This window comes from Hippocampus comes, unplaced genomic scaffold (genome assembly GCF_001891065.2).
Source record: "Hippocampus comes isolate QL1 unplaced genomic scaffold, H_comes_QL1_v1.1 scaffold191, whole genome shotgun sequence".
NCBI classification, from domain to species: domain Eukaryota; kingdom Metazoa; phylum Chordata; class Actinopteri; order Syngnathiformes; family Syngnathidae; genus Hippocampus; species Hippocampus comes.
The window spans coordinates 199,578-220,789 of record NW_017805151.1 but is presented as its reverse complement, the minus strand read 5'-3'; the positions used below and the strand labels follow the sequence as shown (position 1 = coordinate 220,789).

The 21,212-nt window shown below is 42.4% G+C and overlaps 3 protein-coding genes and 1 long non-coding RNA gene across 7 annotated transcripts in view; 1 reads left to right on the top strand and 3 right to left on the bottom strand.

Annotated features, from left to right (window-relative positions):
- The window catches only part of LOC109514828 (uncharacterized), a 16,976-nt gene extending 12,735 nt beyond the window's left edge, over nt 1–4,241 (top strand). Inside the window, exon 3 of the long non-coding RNA XR_002168064.1 lies at nt 4,228–4,241. This is a non-coding gene — a long non-coding RNA (uncharacterized LOC109514828). The remainder of the gene's footprint in view (nt 1–4,227) is intronic.
- Nucleotides 1–5,665, bottom strand: part of phf2 (PHD finger protein 2) — a 107,735-nt gene extending 102,070 nt beyond the window's left edge. For 2 of the 3 annotated variants that reach the window (XM_019868222.1, XM_019868223.1), the window contains exon 1: nt 5,482–5,664. In XM_019868222.1, coding sequence (XP_019723781.1) covers nt 5,482–5,579 — 98 coding nt within the window. In that variant the 5' untranslated portion in view covers nt 5,580–5,664. Of the gene's footprint in view, nt 1–5,481 lie in introns of all 3 variants that reach the window. The other variant, XM_019868224.1, reaches the window with a different exon arrangement.
- Nucleotides 5,666–12,722: 7,057 nt separating this feature from the next.
- On the bottom strand, nt 12,723–14,537 carry LOC109514821 (fetuin-B-like). The gene is made up of 7 exons (XM_019868219.1): nt 14,486–14,537; nt 14,269–14,383; nt 14,110–14,194; nt 13,381–13,550; nt 13,191–13,307; nt 12,954–13,034; nt 12,723–12,876 (listed from the first exon to the last, which is right to left on the bottom strand). Exons 3-7 carry the CDS (start codon nt 14,156–14,158, stop codon nt 12,784–12,786), a joined length of 510 nt encoding a protein of 169 aa, XP_019723778.1. The 5' UTR covers nt 14,159–14,194; nt 14,269–14,383; nt 14,486–14,537; the 3' UTR covers nt 12,723–12,783.
- A 2,411-nt stretch (nt 14,538–16,948) lies between these two features.
- pdrg1 (p53 and DNA-damage regulated 1) overlaps nt 16,949–21,212 on the bottom strand; it is an 18,587-nt gene continuing 14,323 nt past the window's right edge. The window contains exons 2-5 of one of the 2 annotated variants that reach the window (XM_019868230.1): nt 17,651–17,723; nt 17,503–17,577; nt 17,309–17,389; nt 16,949–17,217 (exon numbers count right to left, since the gene is read on the bottom strand). In XM_019868230.1, coding sequence (XP_019723789.1) covers nt 17,135–17,217; nt 17,309–17,389; nt 17,503–17,577; nt 17,651–17,723 — 312 coding nt within the window. In that variant the 3' untranslated portion in view covers nt 16,949–17,134. Of the gene's footprint in view, nt 17,218–17,308; nt 17,390–17,502; nt 17,578–17,650; nt 17,795–21,212 lie in introns of both variants that reach the window. The other variant, XM_019868231.1, reaches the window with a different exon arrangement.

The following is a 21,212-nucleotide window of genomic DNA, read 5'->3' as shown; positions in this document are numbered from 1 at the left end:
GAGAGAGAGAGAGAGAGAGAGAGAGAGAGAGAGAGAGAGAGAGAGAGTTGAAAATTGCTTGCTCTCTTTAAAGGTGACAAATCCAAGACCAGGAAGTAAAGGTCCAGACAGTTTAGCTTTTGTCAACGCACCTGTGCCTAAAGCTCATCTGTGGTAGGGCTCTAACTCTCTGGACCTGGACTTGTCACCTTTGGCTTTCGATTCAATGTTAATGGTTGACCAAACATACCACTTTTGGGGGCTCCTGATTTTGGCGATACAAGAATTCTACCAGCAATGTACAAACACGCAGTGGAAGCAGAGTTGAAGCAAAATGGCTCAGGTTACTGAGTGGTTGTCTCCTACTCTGAACGTTGTGGGTTCGATCCTCAACTGTTATGACCATGTCAAAGAAGTGGAGAGAGTGTTAAAAAAACTCTATGAGAGAAAGCCCGTTTACCATTTTCTTAGTTAGTAGAAAAGGTAAATGAAATGAGAATGAAATTCTGTGAGAATATTGAACACTTTAGACACTTTGATTCTCTCCTCTTTCATCTATAACTGCTTCAAACAACAAATTGTAAACAGAAAGAGTGGTTAAGATTGCACGACTATCTGTGTCTGAAATGTTGTGTTGTATTATTTGTCATTTTTATGTTTACTGTTCTGCTGATGGCGGCACGGGCACCCGCAGCGGCTCCTCTCTCTCTCCTGTGGTTGAGAGGAAAGAAATTTCATCTGTGCTGTATGTTGCACATAGAGCACATTTGACAATAACGGTGACTTGAACTTGAACTTAATTGATAATCGCTGGTTTATGTTGAGTAATTATTCTTTTTTTAAAAACTAGTAATATTCAAGTAACTTTTACTCAAGAATACTCCTAATATATTTACTCGGAAAAATTTTTCCCCAATAAAATAGTACCCCAAATTATTTTCAGTACATATTTTTTTTCTAATTTTAACTGGGGTGTGCTTGTAAATATACTTTATTTTAAAGACATAAGGCATAGAAAAAAAAGTAGTGTGTTTCCGGTAACATGAAATTTCAGCATAGGGTCGGTAAGTCGGACAAAGTTTTTTTTTTTTTTTAATCTTTTTTTTTCCATCAAAAATTTAAACAAAATAACCATAAAACATAAAACAAGAAGACATTGAACCCGCCGCTCGGCGCCGCCGCCATCTATTTAGTTTTCTCCCCACTCCGGACTCGGGGGGCCGGGGCGCGCCGCCGCCTCTGCCGTCCTCCTCCGCCCTCGGTTTTTACTCGGCCCGTGGTGTTCATCAAATAGTTCACTGAATCTTTTCGATACATCAATGGAAGCTATTTTCTTAATATTATGGTGCGAGCATGCGACTGCAACACACAAAACGCGGTTTAAACTGTTGTCAGAGATTGTGGCCGCTGCCATGATTCAATGTTGTTGACAGACGACAGGGCAAACGACACGCACGCTCAACGTGAATATCGCGAGAGTTTGCACCGATGTAAACACTCTACACAAAAATGTAGAAAGTTGTTTGAAAAAAATGCAGACCGTAAAGTTTTTTTCGAGGTAGAAATTCTCGATCGGTCGGGTTACCGGAAACACACTACTTTTTTTTCTACGCCTAACATTAAAGGAACATAAGTGCTTATTGCACTTTAACTTTAAAGGGATGATTTGGCTGGGATGGCATATTTTTCACTCAAAAACGGTGTACTTTTTGATCAGGAGAATGATATGAACTTGCATTTTAAATGTTATCAATTTGTTTTGGAGAAATCAGTAAATAACTAAATACTCTCAAAACGCCCCATTCTTGTCATACAGTATAGCCACGCCCCCTCCCTCTTCCCATGTCTTGGTAGGAGTGGAGAAACTGGACATAATTTGTCCATTCAAACTCATTGTACAAACATCGGTAATCATTTCCAAAAATTAAGATCAACTGGCACCAAAATGTATGTGGACATCACTATTTTTGCCTAATTCAAACGCTGAAAATACCGCAAGGATCAGCCTCTCCATGACTTTCCTAGAATGAGAAAATGAGCATCTTACATGGAGTTTCTCTCATGCCAGAGTTCATTCTTTGATAAATCCGCAAGATATGATTCACAAAATCATGTTCTAAATTTCCTTTGCGACAAGAAAATTACAAGCGAACATTTTTGATCTTGAACGAACGCTGATGAACTCTGACCCAACATTCGCTGCTTTTGACAACATTCACAATTGTTTGTCGCTATGTTGGATGGTGACATACAGGTATAAGTGACAATAAAACATGACAACAGCAAGCCAGGAGACAACATTTCAATGCTTGCCTCCTTAGTTCAATGATATGTAAGTCAAACAGTCTCAACCGATTTGGGGGTGCAAAACTTGTATTAAAATTTATCAGCCCCCCCCCCCAAAAAAAGGTAAATCACGACAGAGTTTTTCAGTGGGTGAATTTCAGTGCTGACATGTTAACATAGAGACTTGTTTTTAAGTGTCAATGTTCAACCCGATCAAGTGGCCCTTTAAGTGAGGAAAGGAGAAAGACAACAGCTCCTCCACTGAAAAGGAGTCTCCTTCCAAAATAAATAATCTTATTCATATGATTTTTGTTCTTTTGTCTATTTTCTAATCTGGATTTTTTTTTTGACACACACAGAAAAAAAAAGGATGCATGGATTTTTTTTTTTTTTTTGCCACCTTAATCAAAAATCTTAGCAGTTTGTTAGAATTGTGATTGGAAGAAGGATCTGTTTCGACGGGACTTCCGTCTGCAGCTTTCTACTGTACGTGCTACCGTAGGGAGCAGGGGTCAAGTTTTACATTAGGTTTTTTTTTTCCTTAATTTAAGGAATGATCCAATACAATAAACACGGTAAATATCGTACATAGTGTTGAAATTTTTTGCCACATTAATCATAAATATAGGCTGTAAGCTGTGAGAATTGTAATTGGAAGAAGCGTGTTTGTAAGTGGAACTTCTGGCCGCATACACAACAGTTATCTACTAATTAGCTGTCACGGAGCAGACATCGAGTTGTGTGTGTGCGTGGAGGGGGGGGGGGGCAACAGGAACTTTTATGTCATTCTGTGGTGTAACTAAGAGTTGGAAAAAAATGAAACATATGTAACGAGAGGGAGCTTTTCCACAAAATATTTGTGTGTAACTTGAAAAGTTTGTGAAAAAGGTCATTCGCAACTCAATGTTGCATGGCACTTTTTTATTTAATTTAGTTTTTTTTAATTTTATTTTATTGCTGTAGAACTGCCATCACTCCAGCTCACAACAATACCAATACAAACAGGTTTTGGAGAAACTTATGCTGCCATCTAAGCAACGTCTTTTTCATGGACACCCCTTGCTTATTTCAGCAAGACAATGCCAAATCACATTCTGCACGTGTTACAACAGCGTAGCTTCTAAGTAAAAATTTGTGGGTACTAGAGTAGCCTGCCGGTAGTCTGGACTTGTCTCCAAATTGAAAATGTGTGGCGCATTAAGAAGCATAAAATATGACAATGGAGACTGTTGAACAGCTGAAGCTGGACATCAAGCAACAGTGGGAAAGCTTTCTCCAGACCAAGCTTTGACAATTACTGTCCTCATTTCCTAAACATGTATTCAATTTTGTAAAAAGAAAAGATGAATCAACACAGTGGTAAAAATGACCCTGTTCCAGCTTTTTTTGAAACGTGTTGCAGCCGTAAAATTCAAAGCTTATGATTATTTGCTAAAAATGATAAACTTGTTCAAACATGCCCTTGTCCTTATAGTGTATTCAATTAAATATAGATTGAACATGCTTTCCCAATTGGCAGCGCGTGGTCAAATGGTTAGTGCATCAGTCTCACAGTTGAGAGGTGCAGGGTTCAATTCCAGCTCCGGCCTTCCAGTGTGGAGTTTGCATGTTCTGCCTGTGTGGGTTTTTCAAATCAGTGTATTCTGTTTTTGTTTATGTTCAACATAACGTCCCAACTTAATTGGAAATTGGTTTGTGGACAATAATTGACAAGATCAATAGAAGTCATGCTGGACAGTACTTACTTTGGGGTCAGTGAAGGAATAATTGTTTTTTTTAGTTATCATACATTTGCATATTCCAGTCTTGCTGTTTAAATTTAGTAGTCTTCAAATCTCCAATCAAACTGAAATTACAGTGCACTTGCCTGCCAGTCTCACATCCCCATGTACTTCTATACAATATAACTTTATTTATATAGTGCTTTCACAACAGTTGCAGCTGTAAAAAAGCGTGTTACAGAACATTTAACATAACAATAATTCAGCAGACCACATACAGTATCTCCACCGGTACAGATTGTCAAAGGTCACTGAAAACTTCAGTAGCACAAACTAATCTAAATCGTTATACACTTCACAGCACACCAGAGTTTGCAATGAAAAGGCGAAGCAGCCTGCAATGATGGTCGAGCTCATAGCATTGTGGAATATGTTACTATTTTTAGCACCAAGGTGCAACCCCTCGATACAGTATCAATATGTCCAATTGTAAACTGCTACATTAGCATTCAATATTTAAATGTTCTCCCGGGTACTGGGGAATTCTGTATTTAGTCTTCGCGACTAGAAGTTGATTCACACCACCGGATTTTACAATGTACATAGCACGTGATTAAAGATAGAGGAGTATTACTGTCAAAGGCTATGCATTCATGGACGGTGAACACGGATCATGATCTCGCAGTGAGCTATTTCACTCAAAGAAACACAGGGAACTAAGTGTAGTTGTTCGTTTTGATAGCCGGAGTGACATTAAACATCCCCAAAACAAAGCTAAGCACACGCCTTAACCATATAGCAAGAATTGTGGGACACCTTAAAATTAAAACAAGTTTTCACGTTCAAGGTTGTTGTAGTAATGCTAACAGATGTGTAGACACTAGACAGCTCGCCATCGACAATTCATATTTAAGAATACGTTCTCATTTGACCCGCTAAAGCGAAATCCGACATGGTCCATTGTCAGCGCAATATATGCAGTCTCACAGGAAGACTGTTCCGGGCTCGGGTCGCACTGTGGTCATGATTGTTTTCTGTTTTTTCCCCTTACAAAAATCACTGACTGAAAGACTCCAATCCTGGGGCGATGTCGCAAACGTTCCAAAACCACACAGGACAAACGGTATTGCATACACAAATTAAAAGCGAGAATGTCGAGCAAGGCTGCCCGGTTGCAGTCCCCTCTTATCGGCACTATATGCGGACATGTCATCGAGCACTTTAACTGCTGTAAATGGCGACACACAGACACAGAAATGACAAGATTGAGCCACATCAATGTTTTAGAAGAATCAGTTTTCAGTTATCCACGAAATTTTCACTACTCTGCTCAGCTATTAACTCCGCCTTCTTCTCCAAGCGGCCTCTCTTCAGACGTAGACTCGCGACGGAGAGTCACAAAACTGTCAAGCACACCGAGGGCTCGCCGTTGTTATTTGGCCTCCCCAAATTCAAACAAACGCCAAAATGCATCGTATTAAATAAAGTGTTTTACCTGCCGTGAAACCAGTCTTTGCAAGCATCGCACTCAATCATGAATTGGGTCACGTCGTAAGGTAATCTGCAGATGCAATAGACGGGTACAGTCGCCATGTTCGATTCACAGCAACCGTCGGTCTGTCGGTCGTTGTGTGTGTGTGCATGTGTGTGCGTGTGCGTGTGTGTGTTTGTGTGTGTGTGTGTGTGTGCGCGCGTGCGTGCGTGCGTGTGTGTGCGCGCGTGCGTGCGTGCGTGTGTGTGCGCGCGTGCGTGCGTGCGTGTGTGTGCGCGCGTGCGTGCGTGCGTGTGTGTGCGCGCGTGCGTGCGTGCGTGTGTGTGTGTGCGCGCGTGTGTGTGTGTGTGTGTGTGCGTGCGTACGTGCGCGTGTTTCTACGTGTACGTGGCGCGTGCGAGTGTGTGTACGTGTGCGTGCGTGCGCGCGCGCACAGAGTGGTGGGGTGGGGGTTTGAACAGCGTCCTGACCCAATATGCTCTCTCAGGGGAAGGAGTGGTCCCACCCTATACATTAACCAAAAAGTACAGCTCCTACACATTACCGTAAAATAAACAAATAAACGAATAAATAAATAAATATCTAGTCAATAAATGTAGGATACATTTAAATCACATGTTTGGGGTAAATAACTTCATTTACAGAGCACATTAAAAACAACCACAGCTGCATAAAAAGTGTCGTAAATAAGGTAAAAATCAGTCATGTGAAAACAATGGTTCAAATATTAAATTAATAACATAAAAACAGTGAACACGCACAAAAAAATGGACACTCAAGTGATTATGCTGTGTCCTCAGATTTTATTTGTGCCCTGTACCAGAAAAGATCTCACTCCAGAGCATAATGTTCATCATGATATTAATTCCAAAAATCAGAACTTGCTTCCTGTGCAACCTTAGCAAATGGCTGCAATGGACTTTTTTGTACGTCTCAGGGTGCAACATGTGTCTTCCCAATTTTCATAGCCCTTGGTCAAACATACTGGGATTGCATTTGTTTTGCTCCTCTGCGGCACAACAAATTTTGCCAGGGCATATGAGCCTACAAAGTTTGGTGAGTTTTTGGCGGTTGCACCTCGGGCCGAATAATAATAACAATTTCTACAAAGACAATAGGGACCTTGCAGCAGTCAATGCTCGGTCCGAAACCAGAACTGCAAGTACCTCTTCAGACGCTCATAACCGTGGCCACATTGGGGTACTGGCACGTTGGGATAATTGCAAATTGAAATTCGAATTTGTGGAAAATTAAGAACATCGGATTAAAAACGAGTTTGAAAAAAATATGACCTCCATAAAATGAGTCAAAATTTACTTTAAAATTTGGCCTAGCTGTGAATACAAAAGAAACCGGTCCGTGGGGCAAAAAAGGTTGGGGGCCCCGTGGCACAGTGGTCAACTGGTTAGCACGTCCGTCTCATAGTGCAGATGTCGTGGGTTCTATTCCGGGCTTTCGCCTTTCTGTGTGGGTTTTCTCCGGGTATTCCTACATTCGAAAAACACACATGGCAGGTTAATTCAGCGGTCCCCAACCTTTTTTGACCCACGGACCGGTTTAATGTGAAGACAATATTTTCAGGGACCGGAATTGAAGGTGTGACAGATAAATACAACAAAATAATATAATATGACCTGCATGAAAACTATGGTATTTTTGAAACATAGTAATAAACATGAACCATGACAAAAGGAACGCCCTATCTGGCCGCAAAGCTCTCTGGTCGCAATGGAAACTTTTAAACCTGCCTTCAAAATAAGATACAAAGTGCATGAAAAATACAACACACCATTGCCGCATATTATGCGTAGTGGGCTTGATGTGTGGAAATCTCCCATTGAGATAAATCCGTATTTTAAGTAGGACTCTGCATATTGTCAATTAAATGTAGTCGTTGGCTCCTCTTCTGTCTCCTGGCTGGGCCTTTTCCCCTTCCCAAAGAAACTTTCCAAAGTCGTTTATTTTTTACTCATTTTGCTAGCTCCCGGGTTTCATTTCAGCAGTAACCTATCGCATGACCGAGAAGCGTGCCATGACCTGAGTCAAGGGTGACATACTGTAGACAGGTGTAATGGAGATTCCGGTAAATTTTCGAAATAAAACATCTTTCAGATGTTAGTTATTTATTCTTTCTGTGCGGCTCTGTACCAAATGACCCACGGACCAGTACCGGTCTGCGGCCCGGGGGTTGGGGACCCCTGGCTTTATTGATCACTCTAAATCAGGCCTAGGCAAACTACGGCCCGTGGCCCGGATCCGGCCCGTTGGTCTTTTTAATCCGGCCCGCCCGAAGGTTGGTACAGTACACAATTAAGGTTCGATGTAAATGATTGTATTCATTTCATTTGGACTTGTAATGACAGGCATTTCAACGCCAGGTGGCGCAGTTACTTGAAGTTGCAGAGCACAGGGAGGAAGGGGGAGACAATACGGAAGCCCGCAGTAGTGGCGCTAACTCAAGTAACTGTGCTCGATACGACAGAATAAGTGTGTCTGCGCCGCTATTTTCAATCATTGGATCCAAAACGACAACATGCAAGTGACTCTTTATTGCAGTGAGTTTTACTGGAATTGCGAACATTATTACGTCCTGTAGATCACGGCATCCAAATGAAGAGGAACAATAATGGCCGCAGAAGAGAAAGTGAAGTGTATCTCATTAAACGAAGTGGGTTACAAAGTACGAAAGATTCAGGAGACGCTTGGAGTCTGAAAGACTCAAATCTACGAGACTTTGAAAAACGAGGAAGCGATTCTTGCTCAGTCCGATTCTGGCTGTTTCCATGCTCAGAGTGAATTGCATGCGGCTCGACGGACAGTCGAGTAAATAAACGTTTCCTGGAATGGTTTGACTGTTATCGTGCTAAAAACTTTCCGCACGCTGGACCACTAATAAGAGAGCAATCGAGTTCCATAGCACTATGGGCATCGAAGACTTCAAAGCACCCCGTGGCTGGGTTCAAAAGTTCGTTGCACGACATCCATCAGCTGAGCAACGCTGTCTTGTGTGGTGATCGAGGGGAGGTCAAGTTCGAGACAGTGAGTGAGTGGAAAGAAAGCCGCCAGGTATTTTACTCGTCTCATTTTGTAGCAAATAGTCCTAACTTTGTTATACTTTGTCATATACCTGTACTGTATGCTGCAGTTTTTGGGCAATATATTTTTGCACTTTGTTGCTTGTGTTGTCGCACATGTATGTTGTTAACATACTTGGACGTTCATCCAGGACATACACCACAGTTGTTTCATTGTTCTTATTTTTAAAAAAAAGTATGGTAATACTTTAATGCTTTTGTTCTGTTGATGTTTGGTATGGACTGTCAACATATACAGTTTTTTATATGTACTGTATCTTGTGCTGACCCAGTCCACCTGTCAAATTTAGAAATCAATGTGGCCCCCGAGCCAAAAAGTTTGCCCACCCCTGGGCTAGATTGAGCTCTACTGAACAAGAAAAACAAAACAAAACACTGAAACATGTTTGCTTGTATTTTTTTCTACATCGTTTGGCAGTTGGGACAACAAATGTGAGTTATGTTACATTATTACTGGCATACAAAGACATTGTGCTATCTCCATGGGAAAGTTAAAATCAGAAAGCGTTGTAGTGTTCATCTTACTGAAAAAGCGTTACAAATGTTGCACAATTAGACTTGTTTTGCATAATTTCACTGAAGAAATCGTTTTTTCTGTAAAATGACTGCACTTTCATTATCTAGCAATAATACATATTCTTATCAGATTCTGTAAACAATGTCATTAACCTATTTCAACATAGAAATAAAATTGAAATTGGGAGTAGATTTCTAATTTTTGGCCCGGCCCTCCACAATATTTTCTGCTTCTCATTTGGCCTCCCCGCGAAAATAACTGCCCACCCCTGCTCTAAATTGTCCCTATGTGTGATTGTAAGTGTGAATGATTGCTCGTCTGTTTGTGCCCTGTGAATGGCTCTGGCAACAAGTTCAGGGTGTACCCCGCCCTCCCTAAAACAGCTGGGATAGTCAGATCCGAAAATGGATGGATGGATGTGAATGCAAAAGTAGCTGTAACTTGACCCACATTATCCCATTTTATCAAACTTTCACACAATTTGAAGAGATTGTGTGAAAGTTTGTCTAAGGAAATCTTAGACAAAGTAGGCGGGGGACACCCTGAAACGGTTGCCAGCCAATCGCAGGGCACACAGAGACGAACAACCATCCGCGCTCGCACTCACACCTAGGGGCAATTTCGAGTGTTCTATTAACCTGCCACGTTTTTGGAACGTGAGAGGAAACCAGAATACCCGGAGAAAACCAACGCAGGCATGGAGATAACATGCAAACTCCACACAGGGAGGCCAGAGCCTTGATCGAACCCACGACCTCTGCATTTTGTGGTCGACGCACGAACCACTGGCCCACCAGGCCGCCCCCACTTCAACATGTGAAAATATAAAAGCAATGGGCACAATATTTTGGACTTTATTGACATTAAATGTGACTGCCTATGACAGGGGTGTCACACTCATTTCACATTTTGGTCCACATACGGCCTCGGTAGATGTCAAGTGGGCCGGACCATTAAAAATTATACCATACTCTGCTATAAATAACGAAAATAATATGTCTTTCCTTTGTTTTGATCTAAAGAAGCACAAGAACACTAGGAAAATGTTGAAATTTAATGAACATATCTTTTACAAAAAATTTCATGAAGTACCTAAGATTTCCTTAGACAAATGTGCAATTTACTTTTATCATTCACATATATGCATTGCAACTGATCCCACTGACTGTACAAAGGCACAAAACCTTAACAATTGGTATTGAAAAATATAGTAATGCACTTTTAAGATTAAACAAGATTTATAAAGAAAGGAATTTTTAAACCATTTACACAAGCATATAAAATCTAAATGTAATCCCTGCCTACACCTTACAAACTAAGGAGAGTGCTATGTGTAAAGAATAAAGTATTGACATGTCCTTGATAGCGTCTGCTGTGTTGGGTCTGTCTCAGTGACAGACTGAGGCTGCTGTTGTCTTCTTCTCTGATCAAAACAATGTTGTCTTTTCCTCTGATCAAAACAGTGTGTCCCCCTAGCGGATATTCCATGAATTGCACCTCATTAAAAATATTCATTCCGTGTCTTTTATGCATTTTTTTTCACTTTTAAATTATCCTATGGGCCTGATAAAACCTCCTTGCGGGCCGCTTCCGGCCCGCGGGCCGCGTGTTTGACACCCCTGGCCTATGAGGTAAAGCCATTATTAGTTCCACAATGATACAGTCAAGGTTAGCAGTATAAAATTATTTTAGGCCAATTAGAAACTCATTTCATACCACTACCCTTGGCTGTATCACTAGCTGGACACTAATTGACCTCTGACAGCTGTAGTGGCGTTACCTGACAATGGCGTCAAACAAAACTTTAGCGACGCTAAATGTCTGACCAATAAAAGCTGCTGGAACTTGACCCAGATTACTGTATTTTATCTTCTCAAAATGTCATACATTTGATGACAGGCCTGAAAAGATATACGAACTGTTTTTTTCATCAGAGAGGTAGTGCCTTCTATTGTCTCCAGGAAATAAATATTTGATTATTTGATGTTTTTCTCTCAGCCTGAGTTTACCAGATGTACTTCATATTTTCTAAAAACTTTTATTACCTTATCGTGCAATTTATTTTTTAAAAATGGCTCAGTTAAACCCCAGACAAATTTTTTTACAAAGCAGCCTTGGTTGTATGTTTCATCTAGATCAATGAAAATTTGGTGGTATATTTAACAGCTCGGCCATGGACTGAACATAATAGGAAGTCCACCATTTTTATTTACTTTCATATTGGGCGTCAACCCAAATGATTATATCTTCTCAAAACGCCTATTAATAATTTACTGCAGTGATATCATCGCATGCTGGCTAAAGGATAAACATGTTTTATTTTTTTGTGTTTTTCTCCCAGTAAGTTAACCAAATCCACCTCATATTTCCTAAGAATTGGGCCTTCATCATGTTACAGCATGAAATTTGTGAGTTTTTGTGAAACGTCGTTCCTGTTGCTGCTGCAGCGCAAATATGGGAAGAGGATTATATTTGAACAGAATGGTTACTATGAAATTTTTAATGTTTTAAAACTGTATAGGTGGATGAATGAATGAATTCATGAATGAATAGCTGGGGAAGCTGAAGAGGTAGTGAGAAAGATGCTGTAGCACCCCCGAGCCTCCGTATAGCACCCTGCATGTTGGGGAATTTCCAAAGCAACAAATCTGAACTGAGAAAAACAACATGTAAAGTGCTCATTTTCTAATTCTCTCATAAGTGAGCCACGGGCAGGTTAATTGTGATGTTTTCAGAGGTGGTCATAGGTAAGAGATGTCCACATAAATTTCAGTGAAACGCGTAGAGCGACGTCTTTTATGTGAGTGCACAAGACGACTGCCTGAGTGGGCGAGCTGAAGCTCCATGCCTGCGGTGCGCTTCGTCGCACTTCCTGCTCATCCTGCCGAGGAAATCCGCACATGCGGTGATTTTAATGGTAAAGTAATTAAAGTAATTAAATAATTTGATTAAAAAAGAAAATCAATGGAAAACACGGTCCATATAACTAAAATGAACATGATTTAACAAACATTAAGTAAAATTTTTTTTGACTCTTCACATGCAAATGATGTCCAGCAGATGGTGCCAGTGAAGCTCTATCACTTGCCGCCCTTGACTGCACAGCCATGCAAAAAAAAAAAAAAACAAACAAAAAAAAACGCCCACAGGTACATTGTTACATTACCATTTCGAGAAATACACAAATAGCAATTTTTTTCACTGGGGTCGGTTCATAATTTGCTCTTGAATATTTTGCATACAACCAAGTACCGGAATAAATATTTTCCATCTTGCTGAAACTACCCTGGAATGAGAAAGGAGGAGTTTTCCACCCATGCTGACTGCAGCTTTTACAAAATGACCAAGGGTGCAGGTAGAAAGTTGACTGGTGCTGATCTGTGCCACACCCCACATAACCACGAAGCAAAAGTGCATGTTGCCAACAGTAGCAGCTGTACATTTTGGAGACTGACATTGTACCTGTTGGCCCCGCCTCCACAGCTCACACTGCTTGCTGAAGCAATTCTCCAAACTACAGGATGTTCTGACTTAAGTTTTGCATGAAAGCCAAATCAATGACGAAAAGCCAATGACTGATTCAGGCGTTTCCTCACAGCACATCACATTTCCTTTATTTGATTTAAAAAAGAAAAAAAAAACATCACTTCAGCGGGAAGGGACAAATGTGGTGGATGGACAGCTCAAGATTTTTCAGCTGCTCCTTGCACCTGCAAGCTTCTGCACTCTGGTGAACGGCGGCATGCAAACAGACTCCGGCTGACCAGCTGGAAGGGTCTCTGAATTCTGTGGAGACCAAGAGGAACAATAAGGCACTCTGCTGCCCAAATACTGTCAATGTGGTGCTTTTGCTGCGGACTTGCCTTTGGTGGGTACGTTTCACACTCAAGCTCTCCCACTTGTTTGTACGAGTTGTAATAGGAGGTTTGGCAGTAGATGTGATGCTTTGGGGGTGGGGAGGAGGTCAGATAACTCATTGTTTTTACATTACTCAGTCAAGAAGCAGTTTTCAGAAAACCATCAAGAACATTTAAGAAACTGCGGGGAAAATTTGTATGCCGCCACCCCATAAACAAAGATCTAGTCAAGAAGCAACTCACAGCTTTGTCAGGGCAGCGAGGCATGCAGGCCGCAAAAGTATGCGTGGCCTCTTGTGGACACATGGTCTCCACCAGGGCAAACTTGAGCCAGGTGATGGTGCCGATGGCGACGATGTACTGCAACAGGAAGGACAAGAAACCTGGCACCCAATGTAGAAAGGGAGGGGAAGAGAAAAAAAACCCCACACACCTCCTCAGTCAGCTGAGCCACTTCCAGCAGGGTGAAGTAATTGTGGTGTTTGCTCTCCTGATTGAACCGGAGCACTGCCTGCTGCACGGCGCTGACGCCTGTCTGGTCGTTCAGGGACAACAACTTGGGGCAGGAAGGACAAAGGGTCATCATCTCATCTTTGGTGTGGTCTGGTGGCAGAAAGGGGGGGGAAAAAAAAGCACAAATTCACAATGTAGTCACAACTGAGGGTCGACTTCAAAGTCTGCAACTACTTTCGAATTAATACGTCACCTTGGGGGATGTATTATACAAGAACCAAGTCTAAACAGCCAAGAAAGATCCTTGTTCTAATAAAAAGGCTCACATGCCTGCTGAGAGGCATGGTGCGTAATCAAAGTTTTTAAAATTCATCGTTCAGAACAGAATTTTGTATTTTTAGTACATTTGTGCCATCAGATCACGTTGGGCTTCAAATTCAATTTTGGGGTGGCATTTCAGTAATTCTAGCAAAATGCCAGTTCTAGGTCACTGGGGGAGCAGTCAGCCAAGCGCAGGAGCATAACATGAGGGCTGGCAGCCAGCTCAAGTGACCTCCTGCAGGTGAAAAGTCAACATTTGATATTTGGAGGGCAACAAAATTGCAGAGTCCTACAGCACAGCTACTTCATTACATTCCTCCTGTCAAAGGGTCTCAGACGGGTGAGAAGAGGAAAAAAAAACTGACAAGTAGTGTCTGCGGGTAATGACCTGGTCTGGTGGTGCATTTGTGTTTGGTGATTTTGGCCACCCCCCACATGACCCAAAACTCAACGCTGCAGGTGGCCACTGCGCCCTAAGCAACAAGAACTCAGTTAACACATCACCAACAGAAACAGCCATTGACTCGCGGACTGAAAGAATATTCACCCGTTCGTTCCGTTGCCACAGCTCGCATTGGTCCACAGGTTTGGGATTGGTGAAGTGACATTTGGTCTGCAGCAGCTTCACGTTCACATCAATGTGGCAGCCGCCAGAAAACTGCAAGGAGACGTGAGCGTGACCAACTTAAATGGTTACAACAGGCACCATTCAAGAGCGTAAGCGACTGGTTGTCCCGCCAAGAAAGCGCGAAACACTAACCGGTTGATAACTGCTGTTTTGGACCCCATGCAGGCTAAACTTGAAGCCATGCTTGTGATGTCAGTTGATGTGCTGGACAGCCATGCTGGCTGCTGCCTTCACGCTGTCCTCACCACATGTGACCAAAGGCAAAGATGAAGACCTCACCAATGTGTATAATACATCCCCCAAGGTGACGTATTAATTCGAAAGTAGTTGCAGACTTTGAAGTCAACCCTCAGTTGTGACTACATTGTGAATTTGTGCTTTTTTTTTCCCCCCCTTTCTGCCACCAGACCACACCAAAGATGAGATGATGACCCTTTGTCCTTCCTGCCCCAAGTTGTTGTCCCTGAACGACCAGACAGGCGTCAGCGCCGTGCAGCAGGCAGTGCTCCAGTTCAATCAGGAGAGCAAACACCACAATTACTTCACCCTGCTGGAAGTGGCTCAGCTGACTGAGGAGGTGTGTGGGTTTTTTTTTCCTCTTCCCCTCCCTTTCTACATTGGGTGCCAGGTTTCTTGTCCTTCCTGTTGCAGTACATCGTCGCCATCGGCACCATCACCTGGCTCAAGTTTGCCCTGGTGGAGACCATGTGTCCACAAGAGGCCACGCATACTTTTGCGGCCTGCATGCCTCACTGCCCTGACAAAGCTGTGAGTTGCTTCTTGACTAGAGCTTTGTTTATGGGGTGGCGGCATACAAATTTTCCAAGCAGTTTCTTAAATGTTCTTGATGGTTTTCTGAAAACTGCTTCTTGACTGAGTAATGTAAAAACAATGAGTTATCTGACCTCCTCCCCACCCCCAAAGCATCACATCTACTGCCAAACCTCCTATTACAACTCGTACAAACAAGTGGGAGAGCTTGAGTGTGAAACGTACCCACCAAAGGCAAGTCCGCAGCAAAAGCACCACATTGACAGTATTTGGGCAGCAGAGTGCCTTATTGTTCCTCTTGGGTCTCCACAGAATTCAGAGACCCTTCCAGCTGGTCAGCCGGAGTCTGTTTGCATGCCGCCGTTCCACCAGAGTGCAGAAGCTTGCAGGTGCAAGGAGCAGCTGAAAAATCTCGAGCTGTCCATCCACCACATTTGTCCCTTCCCGCTGAAGTGATGTTATCACTCTTTTAAATCAAAATAAATTATGTGGTGTGAGAACACCTGAATCAGTTATTGGCTTTTCGTCTTTGATTTGGCTTTCATGCAAAAAGTCAGAATACCCTGTAGTTTGGAGGAAAAATTGTGTCAGCAATGTGAGCTGTGGAGGCGGGGCTAACAGGTACAATGTCAGTCTCCAAAGTGTACAGCTGCTACTGTTGGCAACATGCACTTTTGTGTTTAAGGGTCATGTGGGGTGAGGCTTTTTTTCTCTCTGCCCCCCCCGGACTCGTTGACCAGAAAAGTGAATTTGCATTAGAAATGATTGGAAAGGGAGAGCATAGAAGTTCCTGTGCCAGCAGATTAATCAGTTTCATTGTCCTGGGCTTCTACTCTTTGGGCAGGAGACTTTCATGCTCAAGGCTTAAAAAAAAAAAAAAAGGGTCAAGTTTTCATTCGAACATTCTTCCCCCCCATGTTCATGCACTCAGGGGTGGCAAGTGATACAGAGCCACACTGGCACTATCTGATGGACATCATTTGCATGTGAAGTACAGTAATCCCTCATTGCTCGCGATTAATGGGGACCAAAACCACCCGCGATAAACGAAAATCCGCAAAGTAGCGACCAATTAACATATACAGGTAAAAAAAAAAAAAAAAACAACATTTTTTTTTAAGTCCGCAAATGGTCCGCGAGAAGCTGGAAAACAGCGAGTCACAGAGAGTAACATATACAGTACTGTACTCCATGTATATTTAAAAAAAAAAAAAAAAAATTATGTTTGAAAAAATCCGCGATGCACTGAAGCCGCGGTAAACGAACCGCTAAGTAGCGAGGGATCACTGTAGTTAGCAATTATTCCACCATTAAAATTACTGGATATGTGGAGTTCCTCTGCAGGAAGTGCAGAGAAGTGCATTGCGGGCTTGGTGCCTCACTTTGCCCATTAGGCAGTTGTATGCTCACACGAGGTGTTGCTGTTTGAATTTCTATTGCCAATTAACAGGTTTTACTCCACAAACTGTGCATGCAACGTTCAACAGTCTGTGGAATATTTGTCATGAATGTGTGACACGACCAGAAAAGCCATTTAAAGTGCACAGTGGTGCCACAGCCAGCATGTGGCTCTATTGCAGTTCATTGGCGCTATGCACAGAAAAAGAAGCCCATCGACACTGGCTCTGTACAAATGGAACACACAAAACAAGAAATTTGACACCAAATCCACATTCGTACGTATGTTCTTCAGCCACGGAAATTTACCAGAGCAGGTTACTGCTGCCTCATGCCCCCACTGCCACAGTGCTAATCGTAGGACTTTTGTGGGTGGCGAATTGCAAGCTGGTGCATCCACTTTCATTGCATAGAGTGAAATTAGAAGACATTTGCTGTTTTCCCAGTTTATTACCGTAATAGAAAATATTAGCCACAACATCACTGAATCATGATTAAACAACACTACTGGATCAACAGAAGCAGCGAAAAGCCTTATTTGAGAATTCAGTCATAAGCAGGACAGCACTACATACATGAAATCTGGATAGTGTAATGGGCTATGTAAGATCTGATGTCAGCGTTTTAAAACACTCTTAATGGCTTTCATTTCATCAGCGGACAGTGGCAAAAGATTGTAGCCGCTCAGCTCAGGCTTTCCTGCAACAATACAAAGAAAACCACCTCAGTCACACCATAATGTGGTATTGGATTTGCTGTTCTTACCTTGTTTCTCATTTGCTGTTCTTACCTTGTTTCTCATTTAGATGATTGACATTTGCTTTCAGTCCTTTGCGGAGGTGATTTAGTTCACTGTCCAGCTGTTCCTGGTCTACACATAAGCAAGACAAATCTCAGTCAAAAATGAAAAGCAAATCATTTCAAATTTGGAACAATCAGGCCTACATACAATTTGACAGTTACATTTGCTTCAAAAGATTTTACCTTTTTGAATCATTTGTGTTGCCTGGGACTTGGGGAATTTGATGAACATATTTCCAAAGCAAATCTTCACCTTTTCTGTATGTGACAGGAATTGGTCAGTCATTGCCATTACATATGCAATGAACTTCAAAATCATGGGATCACTCACCTGAACACATACCACTCTTCAGTGCATTTAGTGCTTCTCTGTTCCTGTTTCTCTTCATGTCCAGGTCAATTATCTTAGATGGAAACACACACAATTTAGCAACAGAAAAGATCACAGAAATATGTGACAAAGAGGGTAAGAGTAAATATAAACTATTTCGAGACAATAAAATATCAAGACAGGGATATAGTAGACTTCCGGTTTGGGCAGTCATGGAGTAAGAAGCACGTCTGCAGAGCTCCTCGATCAATTCGAGCAACGCCGTACTTTATTAGTATTTTGTTATAAATATTTGAGTTATATTTGTATTTAAAGGCGTTGACGAAATGCCTAAAGCAGCAAAGTCGGTTTCACGGATTGAAATAACCCACTCGGACGGAGAGGATCTCGCCACAAGCGACATCGACGGCCGGCACGAACCCGGGGAGCTACGTGCTAATGAGGCTACAGCTAACCTATCAACGATCCTGCAAGAATTAAGGGAATTCCGGCGTGAAAGCGCCAATACACTCACCAAAATCAAGGACGAAATTAAGACGACTAACAACAGAATAGATGACGTCGAAACGAGGATCTCAGAGACGGAAGAAAGAGTGCTGGGGCTGGAAGAAGTTACGAAGGAGCTGCTACAGCTACAAGCTAAAATGGAAAATAAGTTAACTGATCAAGAGGGACGAGCAAGACGGGACAATATAAGAATTTATGGTGTTGAGGAGGGGGCTGAGACCAACTCTGCAACGATGATAGTGTTTGTAGAACATCTCTTTAAAGAAAAGCTCGAGCTTTCTCCCTAAACCAAGTACTCAGAGGTCATCTGATGGGAACAGATTCATATTTTTCAAATCAGAATGGCAGAAAATGTGACTAATAATGTGACATATTGCACCTGAAAGCAGCTTTTTGTAAATCAATAGCAGATACACCTAAAGAGAGTCATGGAGTATCACCGCAATGCTCACTACGTCCAGAAGTGCAGTGTGGATTCTTTGGTAACCTACCTGGGAGAACAAAAATGCTTCTGTTTCTTCCAATAATTTGCTAAGTCTTGTGGTTCCTCTGGAGGGCAGCTGGCAAAAGACGATGCCTTCCGCACAAATATTTGTGACACATACACCCTGATAGATAGAATTCACCTAAAGGCAGGAGATAAATGACAATCACACAGCTCAGTAATAATTGACTCATAGGAAGACCTTGGCTTCTGAAAGAAAGTTGACCAAGTAATTCCAAGTGTCAAAACATTTCACATTTTTCATGATTTTCATAAAAAACGCAGTAATTTCTGGTTTAGGCTGTATGAAGACATACTGCAAAACTCAAATCTGTTTACAAATGTAAAACCCATCAGCAGTGTGCGTCATCACACTTACGGTTAAGGGGTTATTCATGGTTTTGTCTTGCAGCTCCTTTAAGCAGACAGAGTTGATATTGATGTCATCATCTTGTGAGGTGTCATAAAGCAACACCTCAGGCAAGTCATTTGGGTGAGTAGAAGAACCCAGTATCTCCATGAGCAGAATCTTTCCAACCGCAACCTTCTCCAAGCAGGACAACACAGCGGGATGGGAACTGAATGCCTCTAAACCTGAGAGGAGAAAGCAAAAGGGCAGTTAAGGGTATTAAGGTCAAATTTTAAAAAATTGTATCGCTACATTAACCGGCCACATTATGACTACTTGCACAATCGCATATTTAGCACAAGAGCTACAACAAACATTCAGCCTTTACAAATTGCAACACATCTTTTGTTATAGCGTGTGTACCTGCCAGCCTAACATTGGTGGCTTGGAAGGGCAGTGAAAGGAAGTCATGGTGCAAAGGCAGAAGATTTTCTAGAGGAATCTCCGCAGCAAAGCCGTGATCCAAATAGTAAACCTGATGGGAGAAAAAAAACACTGCTGCTTCTTTGCAATTGCTGAACTGATTTGTTTATATTTGAAGACGATATACTATTTAACAGAGGTGGGCATTCCGTCAGTACTGACAGAAGGTCGGTCAATCAGTCACTGATGGATGCACGTTTTGCTGACGAATGACGGGAACCTTAAAAATGACAAACGGGAGGACTTCCGGTTTGGGCAGTCATGGAGTAAGAAGCACGTCTGCAGAGCTCCTCGATCAATTCGAGCAACGCCGTACTTTATTAGTATTTTGTTATAAATATTTGAGTTATATTTGTATTTAAAGGCGTTGACGAAATGCCTAAAGCAGCAAAAAAGTCGGTTTCACGGATTGGACGTACCCAATCGGACGGAGAGGATCTCGCCGCAAGCGACATCGATGGCCGGCACGAATCCGGGGAGCTACGGGCTAACGAGGCTACAGCTAACCTATCAACGATCCTGCGAGAAATAAGGGAATTCCGTCGTGAAAGCGCCAATACACTCACCGAAATCAAGGACGAAATTAAAACGACTAACAACAGAATAGATGACGCCGAAACGAGGATCTCAGAGACGGAAGAGAGATTGCTGGGGCTGGAAGAAGCTACGAAGGAGCTGCTACAGCTACAAGCTAAAATGGAAAATAAGTTAACTGATCAAGAGGGACGAGCAAGACGGGACAATATAAGAATTTATGGTGTTGAGGAGGGGGCTGAGACCAACTCTGCAACGATGATAATGTTTGTAGAACATCTCTTTAAAGAAAAGCTCGAGCTTTCTCCCTCCACCGACCTGAAAATTGAGCGGGCGCATCGCGCGCTAGGCCGTAAACCACCCGCCGATTCCCCCCCGAGGTCTATAATAGTAAAATTCGCCAGCAACAAGATTAAGGAGGAGGTCCTGCGTAACGTTTGGCGCAAGAAGGGATTTCTGTTCAAAGAGAAGAGAGTTTCTGTCGACCACGACTATGCACCAGAGATCCTGAGGAAACGCCGGGAATACGCAGAGGCGAAGAAGGTGCTGCGGGAGAAAGGGATACGATTGCAGACTCCGTTTCCAGCAAGGATGAGAGTATTCTACGAGGGAGAAACGTGCCTTTACGAATCAGCGCAGGAGGCCACTTCTGACATGCTGAAGAGGGGTTTTCCCATGGCTGTATACAAACCTCCTACCACCTGGATTGACAGAATCAAGAACAAACTGTGGCATCGGTCTGCAAGCGGTGAGGAACGACAGCTGAATACTCCACGTGAGGGTTTCAAGAAAAAACTGGCCGCATACAGGAGAGTGGACAATGAAAATTGTTGAAGCCTGACAAGGTGACGAGATTTACCACGGTGGGACAACCAAGGGTTCGTTGAACTGAACAGTATTTGGGTTTTTGTGTGAATAAGCTTGGGCATGGGTGGAAGCATGCGTGTGTGGGTGTATGCACGAACAGGTGTATGATTGAGTTTGTCGGTGTATGAATGAGCGTGTGGACAGTTATGTATGATTGCACAGGTTTGTATGTGAGTAAGTCTATTAGTAAGCACTGCATGAACATGTGGAAAGGTATGTAGGGGAATAGGTATGCGCGAGTATGTGTGTGGGTGTATGTACATATATGTAGATGTGTGTGTATATGTAAAATGCAACTAGGTGTTTACGTTTTAGAGTATACGTGAGTCAATGAGTAT